Source organism: Crocuta crocuta, unplaced genomic scaffold, assembly GCF_008692635.1.
Source record: "Crocuta crocuta isolate KB4526 unplaced genomic scaffold, BGI_CrCroc_1.0 scaffold333, whole genome shotgun sequence".
Taxonomy (NCBI): Eukaryota; Metazoa; Chordata; class Mammalia; order Carnivora; family Hyaenidae; genus Crocuta; species Crocuta crocuta.
In genome coordinates, this window is record NW_027532856.1 from 863,989 (window position 1) to 880,485 (window position 16,497).

At 42.1% G+C, this 16,497-nt stretch overlaps 1 protein-coding gene across 2 annotated transcripts in view; it reads right to left on the reverse strand.

The window, feature by feature from the left end:
- The window catches only part of AATF (apoptosis antagonizing transcription factor), a 101,533-nt gene extending 87,464 nt beyond the window's left edge, over positions 1-14,069 (reverse strand). For both annotated transcript variants that reach the window (XM_077745577.1, XM_077745576.1), the window contains exons 1-4: positions 13,820-14,069; positions 12,465-12,656; positions 8,831-9,262; positions 8,227-8,364 (exon numbers count right to left, since the gene is read on the reverse strand). In XM_077745577.1, coding sequence (XP_077601703.1) covers positions 8,227-8,364; positions 8,831-9,262; positions 12,465-12,656; positions 13,820-13,910 — 853 coding nt within the window. In that variant the 5' untranslated portion in view covers positions 13,911-14,069. The remainder of the gene's footprint in view (positions 1-8,226; positions 8,365-8,830; positions 9,263-12,464; positions 12,657-13,819) is intronic.
- Positions 14,070-16,497: the final 2,428 nt, after the last annotated feature.

The window sequence follows — 16,497 nt, forward strand, 5'->3', positions numbered from 1 at the left end:
GAATAGAGCCATGAGCCAAGGAATGTGGGCAGCTTCTAAAAGCTGGAAATGCCAAGGAAACATTCTCCACTGAAGCCTCCAGAAGGAGCACAGCCCTGCTGATGCCGTGGTTTTAGGACTTCTCACCTCCAGAACTGTAAGATAATATATAAATAATTGCGTGCTGTTTGAAGCCACCAAGCTCATGGTGATTTGCTGCGGTAGCAATGGCAAACTAATACAGAGCAGTACTTTAGAATTGTGAGGGAAAGTCATTTTCAACCTAGAAATTTATGCCTAATCAATTAAGAATACAGTAATGAAGAATGAGGGCAGAGTGTTTTTAAATCTCCAAAAACTCAAATAATTTACTCCCCACACATTTTTTGACCACAAACTGACAAAGTAAACTGAGATAAAGGAAGACAAGAGAGCCCAAAAATAGCTTCATCCAAGAAGAGCAATGAAAAAAAAATCCCAGGACTACAACTGTGTACTAGTCCCAGGAAACAACAACCAGTTCAAACTGGGAAAACACAAGAGAAGACATGGCACAGATTTAAAGTTTGGGGAAAAAAGACTGAGCTGAAACTGAGCTACAGGGTTGGGGGCTTAGGGGGAATGAGGATTAGAGACCTAAGGGGAACATGATGTAATAAATTAATAGTCTGAATGTGAAGCAAATGAAAATGCAGCATGGTTTTAAGCAGCTTATTAATAAGTAGCAGCAGCATGGTTTTAAGCAGGGTTATTAATAAAAGATCTACTTGAACTGGGAACTTGAACTACACTAAGAACACTGTCCTTTGAGTGGCCAGGAACCGTGACTCTGAACACACAGGAAAGAAGTGTAAGTCTCCAGTTCTTCCCTGCCCTGCTATTATACCTTATTTGCATGGTAATAACATTGTAAACACAGTTTATTGGTTTTTCAACTCCTGGGGTCAAAACACGGATAAAGCACTGGGCTCCTGGTTGTAGTTGCAGGGTAGACTGTTAAACTGCAGTGGAAAAAAGATGGAATGACTATTTCATACATTTTCCTCAAAATTTCTGCTACCTCATCCCCTATTCCTCATTCACAATTTATGACCTTGGTTTCTATTTCGAAGAAAATAGAACAATCAAAAGAGAATTTTCAGACTCCTACCTATCAGTGTCTATTTATACACTACCTCCCTGCTTGTCACTACAGTTAAACTGTCCACACTACTATTGAAGGCCACCCCTCCTGTGCACTAGTCCCATCTCCACTTACCTATTCAAGGGCACTGCTACAGCAGATGGATCTCTCTTATCAACGTTGAAAACACGCTGTTACTTCCACTGTCCCAAAACAAACAAAACACTTCTTTCTTGACTCCACATCCTTCTCTGCCTAACGTCCCATTTCTCTGTTCCCTTTTAAAGCCACATCCCTAGAAAAGAGTTCTCTACACTTACTATCTCAGATACCCTTTTCCCACCCTCATGCAAAGCCATTCCCATCAAGGCTGTATCCCTCCCACTCCACCAAAACTGTTCACCAAGGTCACAGTGGACCAGTGTTGTTAAATAAAATGGTCACTTTGCAGTCCTCTTTAACCTCTCAGTAGCATTCTCATCATTCATACCATAGAATAAATGAAGCAAGAAACAGAGACATAAACAAGCTACCTAAAATTATAGAAGCAAAACAGTAAGGGAATGAGACTAACTGGAAGGCAAAGAGCCACGGTACTACTTATTTATGACTGTATGATAGTAATAAAATGATTTAAGCATTGGTTTTAAGACAATAACCATAATAAAGGAGAATAGCATCTTAGGCAGTGGTTAGGTTCTCAAGTCTGAGCATAAAGCAAAACTCAAGTTCTGATCAAATTACTTGAAAATCTCTAAAACTGCTCATAAAGTTCAGCACTGTACTGTCTCTTGGCAAGTTCGACACAGGCAGTTCCTCCCCCTCAAACTCTAGGGCACACAGCTATTTCAGCAATTAAATGCAGATGATTACATTTAGGGACGATGCTGTACAAAGACCATATGCTATAGGCTTAAAAAGCAGAGTCGGTCTGTCTGACAAGACGCTCACTGGAGAGGTTCAGCCTTACTCATGGGCACTGGCTCACTGGATACAATAATCGGCAGAATTTCTGACACTATTTAAGCTGTTTTTCTCTCCCTCTTCTTTTTTGGCCAGACACCTACAGTTAAAAGTGGGTTCATCGGGGTGCCTGAGTGGCTCAGTCAGTTAAACATCTGACTTCTGCTCAGGTCATGATCTTACTGTTTGTAAGTTCAAACCCCACATTGGGCTCTCTGCTGTCAGTCAACACAGAGCCTGCTTCAGTTCCTCTGTCCCCCTCTATCTCTGTCCCTCCCCTGCTGGTGCTAAATAAATAAATAAATAAATACTTAGGGGGGAAAAGTGGGTTCATTAAATGTCCCTATAATGAGGCTCTAACATACAGTGATTCACACAGCTTCCCCATGAATACAGCAGATTAAGTAATTCTAATAGGGAACCACTGCTATTACCAGCTACTACAAGTCACGTCGCTTCCTGCTCCTGTGGCCAAAGACAATCCTAATTCCTAAGAAACCTAAAGCAGTAAAAAAACATTTTCTGACTAGACTGGTTTCAGCTGTTTTTGAGCTTCCACAGCTCAGTGATCCATCTAGGGCTCATCTCTCCAGGGTAGGTAGAGTCACTGCCTAGGACTCTAACACTCTCCTCCGGGTCCCACCACTTGCTCACATTGGAAAAGCACTTGCTCTGTGATCCAATCTCATTCTCTACATAATATAAATGCCTAATTAGCCAGGCTGGATAAATTAAGTACTCGTCAATAGGGTCTAAAAATCTTCGTACATAAAACTCATTCTCTAATAAACAAACAAAACATAGCATATATTTTAATGCTAAATCAACAGGTATTATGAAAATATCAAAGAGAATTTTATCAAGAAATGATTGCCTTCATTTCCCACCTACAGCTTAGGAAAAATAAGAGATCAATAATGCTCTGTGGTGGCAGGAGAGTAGGAAAACAACAGTCACAGATGAGAATTTCAATTGTTAGAATTCTTCTAAGGGCCAATTTGGCAATATATTCTGAAAGCCTTAAAAAAAAAAAAGCGCACAATCCCTTTGTCCCAGCAATTGCATTTCCAGGGAATATAGATCTGTGCTGTCCAATACAGCACCCACTAGCCCCATGTGGCTACTGAGCACTCAATATGTGCTTAGTCCAAACCAAGATGAGCATTAAGTGTAGCATATACTCTAGATTTAACATGAAAAAAGATACATAAAATACCTCATTAATATTTGTATACTGACTACGTGTTAAAATATTTTTGATATACAGGGTTAAATGAAATATATTACAAGCTAATTTCACCTGTTTTCTTAGACTTTTTCTTAATGCGGTTACTAGAAAATTTTAAATTACATATGTGGCTTACATTATATTCCTATTGGAAGGGCTACTTTTAGACAAATTGCACAAATATGTATGTACAAGGATGTTTATCAAAGCATGCTTTACCAAAGTGAAACACTAGAATAAACCTAAGCATCCATCAATACAGCTTGGTTAAATAAATTGCAGTAAATCTATAAAATGGAATATTCTGTAGCCACTGAAAATGCTGATGTACATCTAAATATACTGACATGAAATATTAAGCAGAAAAATAAGCTTACAAAATAGTACATATTTATAAGATTCCTTTTTTTTTTTTTTAGGGAACACGTGTGTGAGTATGTGTTTGTAAGCACAGAAAAAGGTTTGAAAGGTTATTCATCAAAATGACAACTGTGGTTACCTCTGGGCAATTGGATTACAGGTAATCCTTATTCTCTTCTTTACCCTTTTATGTATTTTCTGAATTTCTGAAGTAAGCATGACATAATTTTAAAATTGAAACAATAAAGATAGTTTTAAAAATGAGACATCGGCTGAAACAAAAAGACCCAGCTTATCTCATTTTTTGCTGGATGAAGTCTACAGTAACAAGGATCCTTGATCCTACACAATGCTACATTAGGAGACGCATGCAAGTACCTTTGTCCCAAGCTATACTTAAAGTTACCCCAAGTAATAAAGAATGCTTCAGGGTTCTATATTTCATTTGCCATGGACCCATAAGGTGTTAACTGAGAGAACAAATAGATGTTCATGCATTTGTAACTTGAGGCAACTAAGTAATTTTAAAAGATGGGGGGAGTTTCACTGTTAATATTCGTTGCCCATGGGATAGGGAGCTGGGTGGCAGTTCCTGGATGGCACAAGAGTGGGAAAGAAAATTTTCTCTATATTAGCCATTTGGTATCTTTTACATTTTGAGCCCTGTGAATCTACTGCCAACTTTAAAAATAAATAAAACATAAAAAACAAAACAGAAACATTATCTATAAAGACTCCGTGAATGCCCATGCCTTACTCAAAATTTAAAAAGATATTCTTAAGGTGTTTGTTAGTGCTGAAGTCAAATTAACAGTAAAAATTTTAGTCTGTTCAGGTCAAAATAGTTGAAGGCCTGGGCGAAGGGCCACAGAGCGAAGAGAGGGTGAAGATGGGAGAGTGCAAATACAATGCAATTTATTAATAGTGGAATTTGTTTTTATACTCATAGGCAAGTAAAGAACTTCATCACTTCCTCTATATTTATATTACATTATGCTATGTTCTCAGATTTTTTTTGCTTATGGGAAATAGCAAAATGTCAACCATTGTTTCTATTAAAGGTCTTTAATGATATTGCATTTTAGGCCTGTAATAAAACATGGTGCTCACTGCAGTTTGTAATGCATATCATTAAATACATTAATAACATGCATTTCACTAAAAGGTCAACTTTTATGGCTGAAGTTTGGCTTTCCTTTAATCACTTCATTTAAAGATAGAGCAAACTCTGGAAAAGATCGTAGAGTGCGCCTGTTACAGAAATGCTCTCTCAATTCTCCCATCCATTAAAATCAGTTAGGCTTATTAAGAAATCACTGTTAATGTTTTTACGTGAAATAATAGTATTGTGATTTTTTTAAAAAAACCCTTTTAGAGATACATGCTGATTTACTGATAAAATGATAGAATATCTAGTAATTCGCTTCAAAATGAATCCAGAAGTAAGGGGAGAGTTAGTATAGAGATGAAATAAGATTGGCCAAAAACTAATGATTACTTAGCTCATAACGGTATTTGGGTTCACTATACATTCTCCATGCTTTTGTTCAAGTTTGATATATTTCATAATGATAATTTTTAAATAACTCATGCTGAGGTTTACTTAAGTAACTTGCCTTCTTCCTCATATACTGCTGCCACCAACGTAAAAGACCTGACTCCTAATACTGCAGAACTTGTTAAAAGAAAAACAGAGAGGAAAAGTTAACCTCTTTAGAGAAACAGTTTTGCCCACAGAAAAATCCCTTAATTTTGCTAATGTTCCTTTATGACTAACACTTGAGCAACTACTAAAATATCAAAAAACTGTCTTTGAAACTATCTAACACTTCAAGAGTTATAATCACCAATACGTAACACCGAGGTGACTGGGGACTAAGTGCGTGTGTGTTGGGGAAGGAAGGAGATAGTTGTTTAGTTTCAGGAGAGTAGAGTAGAGGGTGCTGAAGGAAGAATGGCATGCTGCTCAGGAGTTTACTGTGGCTAGAATATGCTGCATTAGAGGCTACCATCAGGACTGTATGGCTAGAATATGCTGCATTAGAGGCTACCATCAGGACTGTATGAGTAAATGGCAGTGCCATGGAGAGAACACATCAAGAAAATCCAACCTGAGAACAGGTTCCTGCACATGATGAAATGGACATTGCGAGACTAAAATAAGAGTCTGAGGTGAGAAGACATCACAAAGGCAGGAGAACCCAAACAGCATTCATAGTGTTACCAAAGCCAAAGGAAAATATTTCAAGGAAAAGTTGAATGCTTCAGGGAGGCAGTAGCTGGGTGTTGTAACGAAGAAATCTCTGGTTATCTTTCTGTAGTCATGAGACAAAAGCTAAATTATAAGCATTAAAGAAGAATGTAACACTGCACTTTCCAGAGCAAATGGGCAAATTACATAGGAGGTCTGAATACTAATAAAAAGTCAAACACCACTGAAGACAGTGGGGATGATGGTTATTAAACTGATGACCATCATTCACATGGCTGATAATTACCAAACGCCTCTTTCAGCAGAAAAATACCCACACCTAACAGTTGTGGGGTGCTATGTGCCAGACATTGGGCTAATGCTTTACACTGAGCATGTCCATCAACCCTCACAACCATACCATTGCCATTTTACCGTGAAGTTAAGGAACCTCACCAAGGTCACAGTTAATCTATTGCTGAGATGGAATCTAAAGCCAGGTGGTCTAACGTTAACTCCTATAAGGCCAAGCAAACTGACAGGAGATTTAATTAAAGACAATAAGTTCCAGTTCCTGTTCTGGGGTCAGTACAAACTCAGCCTATGTTCCACACGAGCTAGATAGCACAGTTACAGTGCCTCCAAAGTAATGTAGCCTCGAAATTTTTCTTCAACTGTTTCCCAACACAGGGAGCTACACAACGTATTATGTCATACTGTCATAAGAAGATTGAAACAAACAAAAAATAGACACCCTGGGGCGCCTGGCTGGCTTAGTCTGTAGAGCATGCAACTCTTGATTTTGGGGTCATGAGTTTCGAGCCCTACCTTGGGTGTAGAAATGACTTAAAAAATAAAATCTTAAAAAACAAATATTAGCCACTCTTCAGATGTACAGAAATACCAGCATTAGAATACTCTCCACTCTCCTATCTTAGAATATGTGACACCAAACAAACATTCCTTTCTTCTCCCTCCTCCACTGCAACCCATCCTGTCAGATTAATAGACATCTATCACATTAACTGGAATTCACAATGAGGCAAAGAGGCAATTGGTTAAGTATAAAAAAAGGCAGATTAAGAAGATCAGAATAGTTGCAGGGGTGCCTGGGTGGCTCAGTCAGTTGAGTATCCAACTTCAGCTCAGGTCATAATCTCACAGTTTGTGAGTTTGAGCCCCACACTGGGCTCGCTGCTATCAGTACAGAGCCCACTTTGGATCCTCTGTCCCCTAACCCAGCCCCATCCCTCCTCCACTCACACATTCTCTCTCTCAAAATTAAACAAACATTAAAAAAAAATTCATAATAGTTGCAAAAAAGGTTAAATAATATTAAAGTAGTTAAAGGAACTAAATTGTACCCAAGAATAAGAATATGTCCACCTGACATTGACCAACCCTTAAAATACCAATATTTTAAGATGAATCCAAAAAATAAAAAAAGGGGAGGGGGAAAGAAAGGGATAATAAATAAGTTACAAAATGGGAAAGGTTTCCTCACCAAACATTTAACCTAGAGCAATTAGGTCTCACCCCAAAGCATACCAGGAATTAGGGTACCAAGGCATTGAAAACAGTAGAGAAATGGGTCTCCTGGCTGGCTTAGTCAGTAGAGCATGCAACTCTTGATCTTGGGGTCATGAGTTCAAGTCCCATGTTAGGCAGAGAGTTTACTTGAAAAGAAAAAGAAAATAGCAGCTAAGTGATCCAAAAATCTCAAAACTTTTGAAAACTGCCAACCTATCTTTTACTTAAGGAAAGAAGGGGGGAAAGCTGAGGGAAGGGATATAAAAGATCCACTCTCACAATATTTGCAGGGCCTGACTTCAAGTATGGTAAGATATAAAATCTAAAGGCTAGACCCTCAGAAACAATTCCTAATTAAAGCAGGTATTCCGGGGGAGCCTGGCTGGCTCAGTCTGTAGAGTGTGCAACTCTTGATCTTGGGGTCATGAGCTTGAGCCCCATGTGCAGCAGACAGTTCACTTTAAAAAAAAGCAGGTAGGGGCTCCGGGGTGGCTCAGTTGATGAAGCATCGAACTCTAGATTTCAGCTCAGGTAAAGCTCTCACAAACCGGGACACCAGTTCATGAGATCGAGCCCTGAGATGGGCTCTGCACTGACAGCATGGAGCCTGCTTGGGATTCCCTCTGCCCCTCCCCCACTTGTGCACCCAAGTGCATGCTCTCTCTCTCTCTCCTTCTCTCTAAAAATAAATAAATAACCTTTTAAAAAAAAGTTAAGAAACTATTCTGTACTATACTACCACTAAAACCAAATCTTCTCTTCTTCAACTCTGTGGTGCTCCAAATACAGTCCCAGTGTATCCCAATGTTCCAGTGGTTCTAAAGTAACCTCATATGACATAAGTATTCTTACTATTTTTCAGGGCGCTGGCAAATTCTGGGCCACCTTTGTCTTTGAAAATAGGGAAAACATCTGGTTGAGGAAGCTGATTGGTAGTCAACAGAGCTTTCTGTAGCTTGATCCTTCCTTCCAAAAGCTGGTCCCACAGAGCTGAGAAAGAAAAAATATCATTTGTTACAAAAATCTTCATGGTGGGAGGTGGGAAGAGACAAGAAATCACACCAGTCTCTACAAAGCACGGCTTTATCACAGCTTCATGCCATGAAAATACTCTCCATTACAGGAAATAAATTCAGTATCTTGGAAGCAAATACTTGTTACGAGAGAGGGTATGCTAAAGTCCAAAGAGAGGAGAAAACTGTTTTCCCCTCAGTATTCCACAGCCATCAAAATACTAGAACAGAGCCAGCTAAGCAGCTCAGTGTCGAAAAGGCTGGCTAAGCAGAGAAGAATGGGGCTTTAGGCCTCTAGGTAGGTGGGACATGTCACAAACTAATTGGAAGGACACAGGAGAAAATGAAGAGCCAAAACAAATTTTAAAAAAAACAAAAAAAACAAACAGGAGATCAAATGCAGACACTCTGAAAAATAAGCCACCAGCAGACCATGTACAAACCTATCTGGCTCTTCACAGCTCTTCCTTTCTCCACTTCCTCGGAAACTTTGACACTGGAGAAGGCCATCACCACACCATCGTCTTCACTATTCCTGTCTCCAGCCCTGTCTTCCTCTCTCTCACTTGTGGAGTCTTCCTCCCCATCCCCTTCTTCCATGCCACTCTCCTCTTCATCTTCTTCCTCCTCACTGCTACCAAGGTCATCCATTCCCTCGGTGAATTTTTCAAAGTCACTGATACTCTGGACACTAAAACCCGGTGTTCTCCCAGAGCGGCTTCTGCTCCTCTTCTTCCAGGCCAGACTACTGTCCCTGTCATCAGCACACTCCTCTTCCGCAGCAGCACTCATGGCATCCTCATCGGATCCCTCCAGACCCAGCCCCTCTGAATCTCCATCTCCAGACTCATCCTCATCAGATATTATTTCCTTGTCTGAACAAGAGAAGAAAGAAGGAAAAAAGACAGATGTTACTTTGAGACAAACAATAGGCCACATCTTTTATTTCAAATAAAGGACTACAGCATCCATCAAAAAAATAAAATATATTGCTGCACTCGATTCAAATATATATATATATATATTTTTTAATTTTGTTAAGAATTTTTATTTTATTTATTTATTTTTTTAATTTATTTCTAGGAGAGAGAGAGACAGCGTGAGCAGGGGAGGGTCAGAGAGAGAGGGAGTCACAAACTGAAACAGGCTCCAGGCTCTGAGCTGGCAGTCAGCACAGAGCCCGACGCGGGGCTCGAACCCACAAACCGTGAGATCATGACCTAAGCGGAAGTCGGACGCTTAACCGACTGAGCCACCCAGGCGCCCCTCGATTCAAATATATATTATACATCACTACCTCTAAAAGACTAAGGGAAACCAACTTGACAATAAACTATTTAAGAAAAAATATCAAAATCTGGGAAAAAAAATAAATAAATGATAAAAGGCTAAGGGAAGAGCAAAGATGAACAAAACACAGGTCCTATCCTAACAAAGATTCTAGTGTAAAAGAGAAACCCATCAAATACAGACAACAACTGACAAAATTTTGATAACCCAGAGGGAGAAATTTTAACTGTGGGGCAAGGTCTGGAACTTGAAGAATGGAATGATATCAAATAAGGCAATTAACAGTTTTCCCAAACCTATATCTGAAATGTAATTTATCATTAACTACCCCAAATGTACAATCTCTATCACACCAGTGTACCCTATTTATTACTTATTTAAGCACCTATTATCAGCCAGGTCTAGATAAAAGCTAAGAAATGACAAGTACAATATAACACCTGTGGGGAGCAATTCACAGCCTGGTAGGAGTGGTAGATACACACGCCAATATTCATGTCACTATTATTGTCATAGTGTCATCTGTACACAGTATATTGGAGGTGGGTAAGGAGATGGGTAAAACAGGTGATGGGGAGTAAGGAGTGCACTTGTGATAAGCACCAGGTGTTATAAGTGCTGAGTCACTAAATTGTATACCTGAAACTCATATCACACTATGTATTAACTAAATGGAATTTATTTTTTATTTAAAAAATTTTTTTTCAGTGTGTATTTTATTTTATTTTAATCTAAGCTGGTTAATATATAGTGTAATGATTATTTCAGGAATAGAATTTAGTAATTCATCACTTAACTAAATGGAATTTAAATAAAAATTTTAAAAAACTTATAGTGCCATTGGTACACAGAAAAGGATACATCTAACATGCCTGGAAGAGTGAGGAATAGCTTCATGTACAGGAGATATTATAATTTTATTGATTAAGCATAAGTAATAGCTGATGTGATAGATCTTCAGTATTTCTTTTAAAAAGTATACATAAACTCAGGACATGAAGAGGGCTGTCAAAATACAAATACAAAAATGAAATGCAAAAACAGTAGAGTAATTACTCCTTTAAGTTCTGGGGCGCCTGCGTGGTTCAGTCACTTAAGTGTCTGACTTGGGTTCAAGGCATGATCTCGTAGTCAGTGGGTTTGAGCCCCATGCTGGGCTGGCTTTGTGCTGACAGTTCAGAGCCTAGAGCTACTTCAGATTCTGTGTCTTACCTCTTCTCTGCCCCTTCCCCACTTGTGCTCTGTTTCTCTCTCAAACGTTAAACATTTAAAAAAATAAAATTAACTCTTTAAGTGCTTTAAATGTATGACATTTCTCAGATTAAGGAATACTCACAGAGTAGCAGTTAAGAGTATAGATCTGGGGGAAAAAAAAAAAGTATCGATCTTGGAGTCAGTCGGCCTCATGTGAGTCCTGGCTCTTTGGCTTACCAGCTCTATGACCTTGAGCAAGTTACATAACCAATCTGTCCCTCAATTTCTTTACCTCTAAAGTGGGGATACAGGGTGCCTGGGTGGCTCAGTTAAGTGTCCCAACTTTCAGCTCAGGTCATGATCTCATGGTTTGTGAGTTCGAGCGCCACGTCCGGCTCTGTGCTGACAGCTCTGAGCCTGGAGGCTGCATCAGATTCTGTATCTCCCTCCCTCCCTCTTTCTCTCACTCTCTGCCCCTACCCCACGTGCACCCCCCCTCAAAAATAAATAAATTTAAAAAATTTATAAACAGAAGGGATAAATACTAGCAACTTCATAAATTTAGAGTATCAAATGAGATGATACATGTAATGATAACAATTAACAACATCTTTTGAAGACTGTGTTCTAATCTCTTAGAACTTAAAGAGCGACCACAAGGCCTGACACATGGTGAAACCCAATAAGCATTATAATATTTGTCTCACAATCGGTCCCTTTATCAGTCTCTAGGCAAAGAATGTGAAATGAGCTTACCAGGAGCCCCCAGAACTATAATGGATAATTATCCATTATCCAACTAATCATGGATATCATGACCTGAATGATAGTTTCTTTTATATCATCTGTGCATTCTCAACCTGGCACCTCTAACCTCTCTAAAGGTGGGGAAAAAAGGCATCCACTCGGTAACCACCATATCCAGCCCCTTCTTCCACTGAGACACTTACAATGCTAATGCTTTAAAACTGTAAGCTGATGGGGCGCCTGACTGGCTCAGTTAGAACAGCATGCGACTCTTGATCTTGGGGTTGAGAGTTCAAATGTCATGTTGGATGTAGAGATTACATTTTTCAAATTTCATAAAAAGAAATAAAAAATAAAACTATGAGTTCATGTCCTCACATCCTCCTAAGGCCCTTGCAGGGGAGAGGGAAGGATTATATTATTTTTACAATGGCAAAAACATAAGTTTCACAAACCAATATTATACAGTGGCTCAATGCAAGACTTGAAAAACCAAAGGAAAAGGGTCAAAATCTATGAGTAAGCATGCTCATCAGACTCAATTCTTTCTCAACACATAGCCCTATCAAATATCTACTGCCTTTTCTCTCCATTTTAGGGTGAACCATTAATCTAAACATAAGGATTATAGAAACTTAATAGCCCTGAGCCTTAGAATCCTTATGAACTGAAATTAAGTATCTTAAGGTCCTTTCTAATGCCAAATCCAGTCTCTCCTAAGATAGTAAGTGGGGGCACACACACAGACTAGTCTTACAGAGGTCATCCAAAACAAAAACAAAACCCCACAACTTTAACCCTAAAAAATTAGAGAAGAGAAAGCACCATGCAAATATGTCTACTCACCAGATGAACCTGGCAGAGTCTGCTCCCAGGCGTCTTCCTTCCAAGCTTTTCTAGAGGTAGCCTTGCCAGAATACCTTTTGTCTGTGTCCAAGAGGGAGGCCAATGCCAGTTTTCTAATGCTACCCACCGCCAGGAAATCACCTTCCCCATCTTCCCCTTCATCAAACCTGTCAATCACTCTGGCAGCAGTGGCTGTAGGGGAGGGTGGGGGAGAGTAATCAGAATCTCCAGGTTAGAAGGAACTTTAATAGTAACCCTGTTCAACACTTTCACCCACTCTACAAAATCCCCAACTTCCAGGAACAGGAAACACTACCTCTCCAGATAGACCACTGCCTTACTGCTGTTCCTGAACAGAAAGCTGACCTCTGCGTCTACTAGTAGGATAGATTTCTATGCCTTGGATTATAAAACCTAGCCTAATTCCCCTTTCATTTCTGACACTCACATATTGCAAGTCAGCCATCTATCCTCACTCCATCCCATCCCTAAGGGAGTTTGCTTATCCTGGCTCAACAGCCCCAGCTCCTTCAACTGATATTCCTAAGACACGGTCCAGCACTCACATTTATCCTTCTTTTTTCTTCTTTCCTCACACTTCTCTGATTCAAGTCTAAAGCAGGATTACTCCCAACTAGACCCTGAACATCAGCTTACAGAACAGCAGTCCCAGGGGCACCTGGGTGGCTCAGTGGGTTAAGCATCCGACTTCAGCTCAGGTCATGATCTCACAGTTCGTGGGTTCATGCCCCGCATCGGGCTCTGTGCTGACAGCTCAGAGCCTGAAGCCTGCTTCGGATTCTGTGTCTCTCCTCCTCTCTCTGTCCCTCCCCTGCTAGCTGTCTCTCTCTCAAAATAAATAAACATTTAAAAAGAAGAAGAAGAAGAAGAACAGCAGTCCCATTTGTCAGCCCCAGAGCAAATGTCTTGAGGCCTAAGGGGGCTTAAACAGCAGGAGGAATCCCACTTCTTCCTTCAATCTCCAAGTAAGTTCTTGGGGGCAGGCCGACTTAAAAAACGGCTGAGACTTCCTTCTCATTTCTAACTCAATACCGGTAACGGCATCCTGAAAGATAACTTCCAACCAACTACCAGACCCGTTCCCTGGTACAGCTCTCGAAGTCCCCGGGATACTCCGCCCACCCGAGCACCAAGTCGAGTGCGGGTCAGAAGGAAGCCAAAGCCCTCCTCCCGAGCCCGGGCAACCCTCCCGGGAGGCTGTTTTCCTCTGCGCCAGGACAAGCCGAGTAGGCCAGGCGGCGAGGCCAGGCTGCCGGCCTCTCTCGCGCCTCCCGGGGCTGCCCGGGGCTGGGACCCACCGCTCCGCACGTGGCTTTTCCCCAGTCAGGCCTCACCCTCCTCTGGGTCGGCCTCAGGATCCGCCTCGCGCGGGCGCGGGTTCAACAATTGTTCCAGCTGCAGCGCCAGGGGCTGCGGCCCCGCCATCGTCACCAGGTCTCGCTCCGCGCCGCGCCCGTCAATGTAGAACCCCAGCCCTAGCCCCGGCCCGGACGCTCTCTCCCTGCCAGGCCCTGTCGCTGGGAGACTACTCCCTAGAACAGCCAGGGACCGCAGAGCTCCCTGCTCTCGCTCTGGGCCGGTCACTTCCGGGAGGCGCGCGCGAGGGGGCAGGGCCTGTGCGTCACTACGGGCGTTGCTAGGAAGAAGGCGGAAGCGCGCGGAAGGCTGAAGGGATTGTCGCTGTCCCGGCGCGCGTGCGCGTGCGTCGAGGGGGTGTGTGGGGCGTCCGGGAGCGCGCCGGGGCACGTGGCCGCTGTTGGCGCCGAACAGACGTTCGCGCGCGGCCCTTGTCCCCTTGTATAAAATATGCTTTAAGATTTGTCCGAGATTCGCTTAGAAATAAAGTGTGATGTAGCCATGGCCTATATATGGTGGCTGATTTGAAAAAGAGGAGGGAATAAAGGGTAAGCGCCTCCAGCCTCAAGTGCGCTTTCGGGCAGTGGGACCAAAATAGGTTTGACATGTAACAGTTTAACAATTTGGAGGACGCCCCGGGCACATGCCTCTAACCCTGCGGTGATCAGGATTTAAGAATCCTACGTCAGGGTTGTGCATGTGTTAAGTGTACAGCGGACTGTTGGCCTCGTTATTAACAGGAATAATTAGAAATAGCTATGGCTGTGCATAAATAAAGACCGTTCAGTAGTTTCTCCAAGTAGCCTTGTTTTGGGGAAGGGGGAGGTGATGATGGCGATTACTCTATTGCATACCCTCATTTTTGATATCTGTTCAAAGGTGAGGATATACTCAGACACTTGAAACGTGCACAAATGCAGAAAAACTCATGTCTAACATATGAGGGGCACAGGTAGACTCAAAATATATACCTGATAAGATCAATTTAATTACACCCAGCCACATGCAAAGATACAATCACTTTATATTCTTTCCTTCATGAAGCATTCCTTAACTGCTGGCTGTGTGGCTAGATGAGATATACAAGATGAACAAGTTAAATTCTCTCCTGACTATGATTAGCCCGTTGGGGTGGGGGTGGGGGGGCAGACAAACTTGTAAACAAATAAAGGCAATAGGAATAAGGGTGAGTACAAAGTGTTCTATCCTTCCAGTGTCTGTTTGAGGTCACCTGTAGAGACCTAGAACAACACCCCCCCCCCAACTGAAATTGCATGAAAAGAGTTCAGAAAAGAGGTGTTAAGGGTGCCAGGCCAGTTGGATCCCGCAGTTGAACAGCCTGAGAACGCTCAGCTCACCAGAGTTTCCTGTGGATTTTAAGGGAAGTAAGGGTCCCTGACTTTCACAGTCTTAATATGCCCTCAAGGTCAAGAGCAATGAGGGACCATCACTTTAGTGTGGCTTGTTTCATGTCCCCTTCCTAGGTGGCTGCAGAGGGGAAGGAGAACCTGTCTTAGGGCAGATTCCCTCAGACTTGAAAGGGAAAATGCCAGGCTAGGATAGGAGCACCTAGGCAGGGGACTCGGGCAAAAGAAAACTGCTTTTTACCAGCAGCAAGAGAATTCAGGCTAGAAAGCAGCCTCTCTCTCTCTCTCTCTCTCATTTTGTTAACGTATTCTCTGTAATTGCAATCTGGTGCCTGTTGTCTGGGGCCTCCAGAGCAAAGCTGCAACAGGGAGCCACTGCCCTGGGCTTCAAAAGACAAAAGTGTATCTCTCCACATTTAAGGAACTACCTCCCCCAATCCTCTTCTGTTCCTATTTCCAACAATAATGCTTAGAATCCTTGCCTTCAGAGTAAAGAAAAGGGAGAAAAGGGGGAAGGGGGCAAGACAGGTCAGAGACCACCTCTAAGCTGTCGTGCAAACAAGACACACTGGTGGATGACTCTGGGCAGAAAACGTCCTAGTCCTGCTTATCTACTCCCCCTTCACTGTCCTGATGCCCTCTGACTTGGGAAGGCTTTGGAGGAAGGAATCAAGACTACTCTATTCCAGTCACACACACCCCAGGGCCCCCCAAATGCTTCTGCTTTCTTACCCCATACTGAGGGGAGGGAGGGGAAGAAAGAGGAAAGAATTCTAGGATTTAAGACGCAGCTGAGAGACATTGAAGCATGGGGCTGGAGAGCACGCTCCTAAATGCTCTCTCTAGGGGGCCCTCCCTGCTTGCATCCTAGTATCTAGAGAAAGGAGGAAGGATTTTCCTGATGGGAATAGATCTGGAGATGGAGGATGGAGTATAAGAGAGAATATTTCAAAGACTACACCTCTAGAAGACAAGCCTCTGACTGCTCTGGGTGTGAGAGCTGATGTGATGATCAGAGGGATGGGAATAAATGGGAGCACTCTCCCAAAAGAACAGTCCTCTCCAGAGGCAGTGAGAGGGTCTCCCCATTCACAGTCCTGCTGCCTAAGGGCTGCAAACTGACCGACAGATGTAGGAATAGCAGAAGATGAGCAGGGGTGGCACTGGATTGCCCCCCACCATTGTCCCAATCGACTATTCCTATGACCAGGCATTTCAAAAGTTTAGGGAAACCAGGTTCTTGCCCTTCTCTCTTCTCAGATGTCATCAATCCCCAAGTCCCAGGTCCC